The sequence below is a fragment of the Aythya fuligula genome, chromosome 16, assembly GCF_009819795.1.
Source record: "Aythya fuligula isolate bAytFul2 chromosome 16, bAytFul2.pri, whole genome shotgun sequence".
NCBI classification, from domain to species: domain Eukaryota; kingdom Metazoa; phylum Chordata; class Aves; order Anseriformes; family Anatidae; genus Aythya; species Aythya fuligula.
In genome coordinates, this window is record NC_045574.1 from 15,585,534 (window position 1) to 15,597,167 (window position 11,634).

The 11,634-nt window shown below is 51.3% G+C and overlaps 1 protein-coding gene across 1 annotated transcript; it reads left to right on the forward strand.

Moving 5' to 3' along the window:
- The first annotated feature begins 1,628 nt into the window (after positions 1–1,628).
- On the forward strand, positions 1,629–11,026 carry LOC116495892 (BPI fold-containing family B member 4-like). Its single transcript, XM_032198622.1, has 15 exons — positions 1,629–1,740; positions 2,458–2,572; positions 3,091–3,195; positions 3,458–3,613; positions 4,912–4,975; positions 5,326–5,389; positions 5,711–5,802; positions 6,782–6,955; positions 7,462–7,515; positions 7,716–7,883; positions 7,964–8,031; positions 9,348–9,390; positions 9,929–9,992; positions 10,300–10,376; positions 10,964–11,026. The coding sequence occupies exons 1-15, from the start codon at positions 1,629–1,631 to the stop codon at positions 10,985–10,987; spliced, it is 1,380 nt and encodes a 459-aa protein (XP_032054513.1). The 3' UTR covers positions 10,988–11,026.
- Positions 11,027–11,634: the final 608 nt, after the last annotated feature.

Sequence of the window (11,634 nt, forward strand, 5' to 3'; positions counted from 1 at the left end):
TTCCTGCGCCAGCCTCGTGCGCGAGCCCAGGCCGCTCGCCTCCCGTCTGTGCCAGGCGATGCTATCTGCCGCCTTTGTTCCGCCGTCCCCGGGCTGTCCCGCAGCCCCTTGCTGCCCGGGCCGTGTCTGGTTGTGCCTGCTGCGCACAGCCGAGCAGAGCCGAGCCGAACAAAGCGCCCCGATAAGATCTGCCTGGGCCTGCACAATGGAAACTCCCACAGCGCCCGGCCCAGGCCCACCTCCCTCAGGCCGAAGCTTTGCTTTGAAATGCACGTTGCTGCTGCTCTCAGCTCCTTCAGCTAGCATAAGCGTTACTTGTTCAAAATGATATTTATTTTTGGCTTTATACATTTCAATACAACTTTATTTTTTTTACAGCCAATTCATGTCACTCTTTACAGAAGCAATTGAAATCAATTTGAAGCTTGGTCTTAACAAAGCCAATGTTTATCAGGTTTCTCCAAGTTACTTTTTGTGGAGAAAATCTTTGTCTAATGTTGCATTTGAAATGGGAATGAGCATTATAAATCCCGCAGCTCCTTGGGGATTGGGAGGAGCAGATTTTGTCCCACCGTCAGCCTCCCCAAAGCCACGCAGCAGCAGCAGCAGCCCCCAGCCCTGCCTGGGCCAACGGCCCCGAGCAGCACTCTGCCAAACCCAGGGCTTCAGTAATTCTCACGACTTCCTAAAAAGTTTCCTCAAAACATGGAGATCCCACTGGGGCTACCATTACCGGGCATCCTTTTTAAGACAGACTGGGGGAAAAAAAACAGCTCCCAAAAAAGTGACCTGGGCACTTTTGGAAGCAGCCGCTGGCGAAGTCAGGAGTGACGTGGTTGGGTATTAATCAACAGAGGTGGCAGCTGGGTGTTGCTTGCAAAGAGCAAGAGTTAGAGGGGTGCTTGCTCACGAGATGCAAAGGCCATGAGGAGAAGGTGTGTCTGGGAGGCTGCAAATTTTATATAAGGGCGGCTGCATCCACTGCACTTGCAGGAAAAAAGAGGAAGACCGGAGGAGCCTCGGCTGCAAGGAGAGCTGGGGCTGACCAAGCACAGCTCCTGCTCCTGGTGGTGGGTGCAGGTAGTGGGGGATGCGGGGCGTGGGGGGCACATGCTTGTGGGGCCATCACTGTCACCCAGCTCTGCTGAGGACTTTGCTGAGCACCAGGCTGCTAATCATTTGCATCACTCTGTCCTGTCATTATTAAATTGCAATTTTATAGTTATTTTTATCACTTCAGCTTTGGTTTGTTGCTTTTGAAAGTTAGAAGGAACAGGACTAATCCTCAGTTGCTTCCCTTGGCAAAGATCCTACCAAAGAGCGTGCAACTTCATCTAACGGGTGCAGGAATAATTACTGCTTGCGCAGCGGAGCAGGGAGCTACCAGGAAGAACAGTTTGGCTCCTTGTGTGAGTGCGCAGAGTATTTGGGGCAAGTCACAGGGGCAAATGAAGGGCTTTTGTTGATCCCACTGGAAATCTGCCCACATGTGAGCTCGGGCAGGTTCCTGTCGAGGAGGGAGCTCCCGCTTAGTCCTTACCCTCGTAAAGACCTTGGGTTGCTTCTTGGGGGCTTCTTCCTCACCATTTGCTCTGCTGCCTCCTGTGCCAGTAGGAGACTCTCCGGAGATGAAGTTGTTGAAGCTTTTTGGAATTGTCTTTTTCTGTGGCCTGCTCTCGCCGTCCTGGGGAGTCTTGTCCGGTTTGTCCTGCGCCGTCAGCCCAGTGGCAATGCAGAAAGGTAATCAGAACAACGTGGGTCATGCTTGCTTTGAAAGCTGTGTGGGGCCTTAACATTTCTTAAAACCTCTCGACTGTCTTCATCATTATTTTATAGTGGCAGGCTTTGCTAGAGCCTCTGACAGCCGTCACTGGGTTCGCGGGGTAGGGAAATCTTCCCTCTCCAGAACTGGGACATGTTTCTGCACCAAACGGCCATGCCGAATTTTAGGATTCTGGATTCTTTCCTCTCTTTGTTTTAGTTTCTCATTTCTCATCAGAACATATTTGTCAAATAACTGCTGTGAAGCTTAGCAACCTTCTTAATAATTGCAGTGCCCCAGCAAAAAAAAAAGGCAGATAGTTTCATGTTGCTTCTGTTACAAAGACAAACCAAACCAGCACCCTATAGAAATGGGCAACAAGTGGCTGGAGCAGGGCTCCTGCTGCGTGCAGCAGCAGTCACTGCTGCTGGTGCACAGCCGTCCTGTGGTCTTAAAGTCAGGAGTGCTCCGTATTGCTACCTCTCCAGGTTAATCCACTAAAGGCAGTTCTACTTTAGTCTCTCTTATAAAATGTCTTCCCTGTGTGATTTGACTGCATTGACACTGATAATGACTTAACGAGGGTTTTTGGGGAGAGGTGGGGTGTTATGTGGTGTCTTTGCCAAGATGGAGCTGGCTGAGCGGTGAGAGGTTGTTGTCCCAGGTGCCAGCCCTCATGCAGAGATGTTTTCCAGTGCTCTCGGATGCCGTAATTCAGAACGGGCTTCTCCAGAAGCATCTGCAGGGCCTTGTGCTCCCAAACATCATGGGTGATGGGGGTCTGCTGAACTCTCCCACCAGCATCACGGGGTAAGTGGAGAGACAGGGCTTCTCTGAGAGTACGCCTCGACCAGCCGCAATGAAGCAGCAAAAGCTGAGAGACATGGCTGGCATGACTGGCCCAAGCTGCTATCCTCAGTTTATTTTCATGCTGAAATTCTGGCACAACAGGATTTTTCTGTGTTACATGAAAGTGGGTGGTGAAGTGCGGTGCAGGCTGTGCAGCCAGATGCAGGATGATGGTTCGGATGCCGCTGTTGATATCCGAGGTGCTTGACAGCACTTAGGGAGGAAGGAGGGCACCCCAGAGAGGAAAACTTGATCTCTGTCTAAAGCTGTCTTCCATCCCAGTCTGAGCCTAGGCTGCCCTCTTAAGCCTCAGCTGCACGCTGTGTCTCGTGCGGGAGAAGCAAGAGAAGCCAGCTGATCCTGGTGCCTCTGGCTGGAGGTGCCCATGGTGATGTGGGCACTGGGGTTGCTCACCATGCAGCTGCCCAGCTATTACAGGACTTTTTAAACTTTGTGACCACTTTTGCTGTTGTTTGCAGACTGCACCTTGTCCGGGTTCGGCTCCCCAAGCTGTCAGTGGCGCTGCTGCCTGGGATCGGGGTCCAGCTGGCCATCGCTGCAAGGCTTGATCTCAGCGGCAACTGGTGAGAGCGCTGCTTGGGGTGGTGGTGGGAAAAACCTGCCCACAGGCTTCCCGGTGCTCGCCATTCTGCATCCTTTATGGATTCCTAGGGGTTTCTTACCTATAATAAAGGCACAGAGTGGAACAGGCACCAAGGGATGTCTTGTGGCCTTTGTAATGAATCACAGGAGATGGAGGTGCAGCTTGTTGCTGCTGGCTTTGCTGAGTTTCTCTTGTTAGCTGAACAGATTTCATCTCTCAGCCTCTCATCTGCTTTTTTTCAGCTTGGTTGGCCTTCTCTCAGAACTAATTGATATCTCAGTGGATGTGACCATTACTGCAAACATTAAATGCACAAATTTCGAATTGGGCGCAGTCCAGGTCATCATTGATGACTGCTTCTGCATTCTTGGTGCTGTAAAGATCAAACTCCTTTCTGGGTAAGTGCCTGTGGATTTATGTTTTCCACTGCCTGTACAGCCCTGCTCTTTATCCAGTGATCTGGACAGTCTGCCAGGACACAGCCAGCGCTGAGCTGACAGAGCCAGCCCTCAGGGAAGGAATTTCTTTCCCATTGCCAAAGCCAGTCGCTTCAACGGAACATACAAAGAAAATTGGTTGTTGGAAAATGAGGGTTGATATGCCCTGTTTGCCCCTGGAAATGTTAAGATCTGAAGTATGAGGCGTAGAATCTCTTCCAATGCACTTTCTTTAGACCTAACTAGTGAACTGACATTGAAGAGAGAGGAAAAACTGGGTAGGGAGAGTGTTCCAGGAGAGCAGCACCATTTGCTTGTCTTGCTTTTATACTCTGCCTTTGGCTGCCATCACAGAAAGATGTTGGCCATGTGGGCCTTTGGGCTGACCTCTGCGGGTATGTGTAAGTGCAGGCAAATGCCCCATCTCCTGCTCAGTCTCATTAAATTCTTGGCAGAAGGAATTTGCTTACTTCCTGTACTGATGAATGCACCATTTAAATTGGTCGTTGGAAAATATTTTCTTTAGTTGGTTTTGGATTACTCACTTTTGAGGTTCAGTGAATTTCTCCTAATTAATTTTTGCATCATTATTTTTTGCATTATGCATTACATTTCAATCAGTGCAGCAGCTGGTTGTGCAGCAGTTGTGTAAGGGGAGCACAAACCACCCACTCCGGGGTTCATTTTTTAGGTTTTAGCAGGATTAAAGTGATGGTGTACTGGAAGTGAGCTCCTGTGGAGCAAGGGTGAGCATGTACACGTGCAGTTGACTTCATGGCAGTTCGTCAGGTGTGTCTGTGGGCAGAACTCAGGCATAGCACTGTGATGCATTATGAATCCTGCTGTCTGCAGCTTGCAGAGTGTGTGGCTGCGTGTTCTAACTCAGTAGTCCAGAAATATATTGATTATCACACTAAATGTCTGCACTGCCTGCAGGCAGCATGTAACCCAGAGTGTTCTATTTAGCAGCAGTGTTGAAATGTTTCACAGCAGTTTTCTCCTCTTGTTATTCCACATGTAAATTGTTTGTTTCCCATAACCAACACAGAAATATTTCACAATAACTCCACCTTCCCTTAACTACAACACTGGTTTAAATGCCAGAGGGAGACAACCAAGCTCAGGATACATTGTGAGAAACTCGCTTTCTTACAATGTTTTCTGCACACCCCAAGTGCTGAAGCCTTCACTTCTCACAAGTTAGCTCAATTCTCCCCTCTCATTCATTCTCTCTCTCTCTTTTTTTTTCCCCTTTCCAGATTACTGTCCCTATCAGTAAATGACATAGTGCTGAACCAGCTGACAGCAACCCTGCCTGGTTTGGTAAGCCTGAAGACTGCCATCCTTTCACAGCTGAAATGCAGAAATATCAAGAACAACATGTTAAAAAGTCACCGCCGTGTGCTGCAGGCAGCCTGCTGCTGCTGGCGTGCTTCTGCCCGCAGCACGATGCCTGCCACGTTCCCCAGGTCGAAGCAATCTGCTTGGTGGGGCAACGCAGCTCCAGGGCTTCTCCACTCCCTGAGTCCTTCTTGACGCCCCAGCTGCCACCTCATGGCCACACAGCACAGCTTCCCTGGGGCGCAGCTTAAAGCCCGGGGGTCCGTGCAGGAGGGCTGCCTGCAGGAGGCTGGCTGAGCCCTGAGCTGTCCCATTCCTGCTTTCTGTTGCAGCTGTGTCCGGTAATCGATATTATCGTCAACCTGGTGAACATCCAGTTCTTGGGCACGCTCAACGGTATGTTCCCTGTGGAGCTGTGGCTTCCTTGTGTCCTGTGTGCTATGGCCGGGGACACATGTGTTCCCCTGCTGTTCCTGATGCACTGGGGAAGGTCAAGCTGCCCACTGCAGGCATGATTTACCTTACTATCTTTGGTGTGCTTTTTTGTCTATTTTCTAAACTCAGGCCCCACAAAGCTGAATCTGGGCATGTTTTGCCCATTGTAGTAGCGGTGTTTTTACTGCTTGTGGGGGTGAGCTCTGCTTGGGACCTGGGGGTCGGGAGGGGTTCGTGGTGCTGCTTCTCTCCTGGTGTTTAATGATCTTTTTCTCCTTGAAGCGGTGATCCCGGTCGGCACGGTGGGAACGATTCACTACCAGTTGGCCAGCCTCCCGTTTACATCTGGCTTGTTCCTCGGGCTGGATTTAGATGTAAGTTGATGTTCGGCAACAAGACCCTGCAGGTGTGGTTGCAGCGCGGGGTCTTCCAGCACCGCACGCCCAGAGCCTGTGGGAGCTGCTGTCATCCTTCTGCACAGCCAGATGGAAGAGCTGGGCTAGTGACTTGTTCCGGGAGTGCTGGCTAAATGTTAGGCAAACCCATCACTAAGTGACTGTGTGCTTCTCTTGGAGCCCTCTTTTGCTCTCTTGGCAAACCTCCCCAGTTCTGCCTGTGTGTCTGTGGTTGCAGCCATTTGCAGACTGGGTGCTTCTGCTTTTTGCCTTTGCTGTGTAGTCGTTATGGTGGATGAAAGCTAAGCCAAGCTAATGGATGTAGTTTTTACTGCTGTTTCACTGGAAAAAGACCCCCAAACCAAAGAGTGCTTTCAAACAGGAGAGCTTAAATAAATGCTAGTGAGGAACACCTGGCACATACGCGGTAAGGAACAGCAAGGGCTGAATAACAAACGCTCCAGTTGGTATGACAGCAGTGCTCCTTTCTTGCTTTAGTGCAGACACAGCACTGGGGTTAGTCTTGCTCCCTCAGGGATGGTCAGAGTTGGTCTCCTCAGCAAACAGTGGTGCTGGTGCAAGCTTCTTGCAGTTGGAGTGATGGCTTTCGCTTGGCTGAGCGCTGGGGGAATGCAGTGCTGTGACCGTACTGCTGGCAGTGCCTGTGCTGCACGGCTCGTGGTCGGAGATCGGAAGGATGAAATGGAGCAGCGAGCTGCGACATGGACACTTTGTGCTCATTACCAGGGGTCTCAGTTATGCACTCTGGGCTTCATCAGCTCCTTTCATGTATTAAACATTGAGAGAATGGCTCTGTGCGCGATGATCTCCAGCAGCTGCTGACGGGGGGTGTCTGTTTTAGCCTGCCCAAAGCTGCAGTCTCCTTTCTGAGGGTCTGGGCAGGCTGCGGGGCTCTGGAGGACCAGGTCAGTGTTTAACATTGGTGCCACCTCTGCAGGGTGCGGTGCAGCAGGTGGGAGGCAGCATCATCCCCCACGACTCGTCCGCCTCCGCCTTGCCCCCGCTGCTGGACAGGCTGCTGGTCCTGGGGCTGCGCCAGAGCTTTCTCAACGCCATCCTGTCCCTCCTGATCCAGGTCCAGCCGCAGACGTTCACCTGCACACCAGAAGCCGTGAGTGCTGCAGTGCCACGTTCACACCAGGGGAAGGGGCTGGTGATGTGTGCCCACCCGCCCTTGGCTCTGCTCGGGGAGCAGCTGCATGTGCCCGAGCAGGGTGCGAGGCTCTGCTGGCACTGGGCTTCATACAGGCAATGCAATTCTCTGGGTGCACATGTTTTCTGTACCTCCCATTTGTGCTTCCATGGGGAAATGTTAGGGATCTGCACATGGAGAGATGCTGAAAGCCTCCAGGCTGCATCTCCCCCCGCTGCTGGCAGTGCCACCTGCACAAGGGACTGGCAGTGCCTGGGAGCTGGGGAGGGCTGGAGGGGGCTGTGGGCAGTGGGTGCTGCTGTAGCATAGGTGTGTGTGCAGCTGGGGGCCAGTGAGGGGTTGGGGGCTCGGGACTGTCCCCAGGAACATGAACAAACCATCAGGGAGCAGGGGCATGGGGCAGAGGGGTGGGCAGTGGAACCCACTGGCGCCCACCTGGGCTGTGTGTGCTTCTCTTCCCACAGTTCTCAGGTGCCAAGCAGCTGCAAGATGCCGTCCTGACCCTCTTTCCCTCTGGGGTGAGTGACTTTGGTTGGTGTGAGTGCTTGTGTAAGCCTTGCTGGGTCTGAGGCCACCTAGGGTGTGCCAGGATGCTGCCTCAGGTCCTTTGCTCCTCATCCTGGTGGCACAGAGCATGCATGGAGCTGGGGGAAGGAGCTGGTGCTCTGCAGCCCAGCTTGGTGCTGGGCAGCCACCTCCATGTGCCCCCTCCCCACAGTGCTCCATCTGCTCCGTGAACTCTCCTCTGAGCATCAGGATAGAGTTGTTCGGGAAGCCACTCATCCTCTTGGAGAACAACAAAGCCACTGTCGAGCTCTCGGTGATGATCCAGCTGTTCATTAAGCGCCTGGATGGATCCATCCTCAACCTGCTGCTCCTGAAGGCCGTAAGTGGTGTGTGAAGAGCTGGGGCTGGTGAGATGCACAGCCGTGTCCATGGGCTGATCTTCTCGCTGTCTGCTTGCAGGACCTCGGCCTGAACGTCCACGTGTCGATCTCTGGGAGCAGCCTGATGCTGGCCTTGTCCCTGGGCAGGTAGCCTGTCCCCACCGTGGCCGTGCAGGAGGCTGGGGGCATTGCTGGCTGTGGTGCCCAGCCCAGGGCTTTCGGCCCTGCTGCCAAGCTCTGTCTGTCCTTGGGGGTGGGAAGGAAGGTGCCAGATGGTGGAAGGGTTTCGGGTCCCGGGGATGTACCAGTGGTACCAGTGTGTCCTGCTGGGGCACACCAAATGAAGGCAGACGTGATGGGAGTGTGGCACAACCACGTCTGATAAAGGCAGGCAGTGCAGCCCTGTGAAAGTCTCTCCATGGCAAAGTTAGCTCAGGAGCCACTGACTCGAGGAGTTTTCCAATGTCTGTTTGCCCTGGATTTCCCAAATCTGAGAATTTGATGCCTGGCTGATGGCAAGACATGTGCAGTGCTGGCTCTCAGGAAACTTTGCAGCAGTGGGAGAGTTTGAGGAGACTGGAGGAAAAGTCTGTGGCCGTTTTATCACAAGGAGAAGTGATGTAACCTGAAAAACCGTGAGACTGTCAGTTTGACTTTGGTCCTGGGCAGCACTTCCAAGTGCCTGATGTTGGACATGAGTGATAAAGGAGTGAAGGAAAGTGCTATCATTAATGCCAGTCAAGGTATGATTAAAGACTGGAAAGCATTTCTTATAGCAAGAGGTTTGAAGAATTCAAGCCATTTACCTTGTCAAAGAGTTAGATTTAGAAGCAACATTGGCATAGCTTGTATGCAGCGATACAGAGAATAGAAATGCATCACAGGCTTTTAATTCAATAGACAAAGATATAACAAGATTCAATGGAAGCAGAATAGAGAAATTCAAAGTGGAAATAAAGCACAGGTTTTAGCTATGGAGATAGCTTTGTGATCAAAATGATAGATTAGGAACTCCAGCAAATTCTCCAGAGCTCATGATCTTTAAATTTGGACTGGATGCTTTTTCTAGAAGCTCTGCTCTCAGCTAAACAGGAGCTGGCTCCTTCTCTAAGGTGAACAACTGCCTGAGCACAGGAGAGAGAAGGAGAAGCCAGGAGGTAGTGTGTGCCCTCTTGCAGTGCTGCTTCATTCAGGGAAAAGAAAATTAGGTTAAGATTTTAATGTTGATTTACTGCTTTTATTTTGTTATTTTCTTTTGCTCTCTTACAAGTAAGTGCCTGTTTTTTAAGCGAGAACACTGTAATCTCTTTAGGAATGCCCTGACGATGCTCATAGGGGTCACTTGCCCATGGGCAGGGTAATGCTGCACCAGAGATGGCGGGGGTCTGGGCAGGGGTCTGGGGTCCGCGAGCTCTGGCCGGTGACCTGCTGTCTGATGTGCTGTTTGCTTTCTGCTTCCACAGCACTTCCCTTTCCTTGGAGTCCTCTGACGTTGGCATCAGTGACGTAAGTCTCTCCTACCAGCCTGCTGCTTCCCATGTGGATGCAGCACTGGGGAGGGAGGGAGGGAGGCGCGATGCCGCTGTGTCCCAGCTGCCATGGGCCTAAGCTGTTAGCTGTAGTTCTGGAGGTTGTAGCAAGTCTTCTCTCATTTTATTTTATATTTTATTTTATTTTATTTTATTTTATTTTATTTTATTTTATTTTATTTTATTTTATTTTATTTTATTTTATTTTATTTTATTGTCTTCTGTCTCTTCTACTAAGGCAAATGTAGTCTGAAATCTCCATTTATTTACCTCTGCCTGGGCAAAGCTTACACTGAGCTCCAGCAGTTTTACCTGTCGAAGGTTTCCTAAGTGAGGCACCAACTACAAATTGAGGAAGAAAAGTAAATTGTTTTAATGAAAAGAGGGCCTGTACGTTCTCTTGCTGTGTTAGTGGGAAGTGATTTCCCACCCCGAGGCCTGGCTGCCTTCGTGAGCTGAGCTGTGTGTGCTGCTGCCGCGTGCGTTGCTCACGGTGCTGCCCCTCTCTGCTTCAGATCTCGATCCTGAAGCCCCACTGCAATCAGCTGCTGGCGGAAACGTTGCTGCCTCTTATCAATGGTAAGGAAAATGGGCCAGCTGTAAAACTGGGAGTGCTTTGGCTAAGTTCTGGGGATGGGGAGAGGGGTGGAGTCCATGTGGGAAAGCTGCAGAGCAGAGCTGGCGTGGCTGCAGGTCTGCAGTCCCCAGGCTGGGGCTGTGGTTAAACCTCCCAGCCTGCTTCTACCTGCACCCAGCCCCGCTCTGGTCCTAAGGGCCCTGGCAGGCATTGCTGGTGAAGGTCAGCAGCAAAACATTGCCCAGTCCTGCCCAGAGCAGTGCTGTGCCCCTGGCCAGGTGCCTGGTAAGGCTCTGTCTGTCTCCGCAGGCTGTCTGGGCGTCGGGATCCCTCTGCCGAACGTGCTGGGCATTCCGCTGATAAAAGTGGATATTCAGATACTGGTGGTGAGTGCCTGCAATGGCTCTTTCCTCTGGCGGGCACTGGTGCAGGTCACTGGGGTTTTTTCTGGCATGTGGCTCCTGCAATGGGAACCTGCCAGCAGTGTGCCAGTGTGCAAAGGCACACTGTGGGGGCAGAAAGGTTTGTTTGGTCTGACCTCCTTCAGGACAGAAAATGCTGCTGAGTGCTTCGTGCCCAGGGGTGCTACCAAGCTGGGAACAACATGAGCTGTGTCCAGCCTCTCTGGGTAGATCCTGGTTCCCCAGTCTGGGCTGTCTGTCCCTTCTGGAGAGCTCTGTGTGAGCAGCTCTGATGTGGGGCACTGGGTCTGGCAAGCCCTTTGGAGCAGCGCCATTCAAAGTGCCTTGGGTTGCACCAAATTCCAGCTTGGTGCATCCTGGTGACATCCCAGAGCAACTCAGGTGTTCTCTGGCACTTTCCAAAGGATGCTGAGTACTCCCTGCTACAAGTGTAACTCAAGGAGTTTTGCAGCAGGGTTTTCAATTTGCTGTGCTGCTGACAAGCTGCTGTGCGCCAGCATCCCTCGAGGTCAGGGAATAATGTAAACGTGTCGCTTCTTGCACTTCTCCAGGGCCTGCTGGTGATCCTTGTGTGAGCTGGAGAGGAGAGGGCGTGGAGAGCTCTTTCTGATTGTAGCCTTGGGCAGAAAGAGGGAGAAGGACCAGCGAGGATGAAACTTCGAGACCAGCATTATCTTTTTTCCTTTTCTAAACGTGCTTCGAGATTCTTGGTAACATTTAAGGCACTTTATGTTTAACTGGCTCGTGTGAGTATTAAGATACTTGCATAAGCCAAAACCAGATAGGCAGCTCTGTGTAAAAATATTTATTTAGAGAAATTAACGTGACTTAGAGGTCACAGTTGTACCAATTGCATGTGAAGCTGCAGTTGAATTGTTAAATTCCTTGAAAATTTGTTCTGTGGGAAAGTTGTTCTCAGTGTAATGGAAAAGTGAACTTGTTGCATGTGGCTCTCTACTTAAAAGTCACCATCCATGTGCAGAAGCGGATGAAGTGCTGAGCAGGAGCTCAGGATACATTTGTCACTGATTCTTTTAGTAATAAACATTCTGACTTCTAGTGCTCGGAAGGCGGTTCTTGTTTCTGCTGCTTCTCGGGGAGAGCACCTCTCCTGCCTCCTGCTGGGGGACTGAGCTCCTCTCTGATGACTGGTATTTTGGGTTTTGGCTTGAAAATTTCCCCAATTTTCCCAAAACTCATGGGAAAAACACTCTTGGATTTT

Bases quoted from the DNA above. Each gene is read 5' to 3' on its own strand.
- LOC116495892 (XM_032198622.1), top strand. From the start codon at position 1,629: ATGAAGTTGTTGAAGCTTTTTGGAATTGTCTTTTTCTGTGGCCTGCTC. The intron at 1,741-2,457 runs GTAATCAGAACA...GATGTTTTCCAG, and splicing joins CCCAGTGGCAATGCAGAAAG to TGCTCTCGGATGCCGTAATT. The intron at 8,032-9,347 runs GTAGCCTGTCCC...CTGCTTCCACAG, and splicing joins CTGGCCTTGTCCCTGGGCAG to CACTTCCCTTTCCTTGGAGT.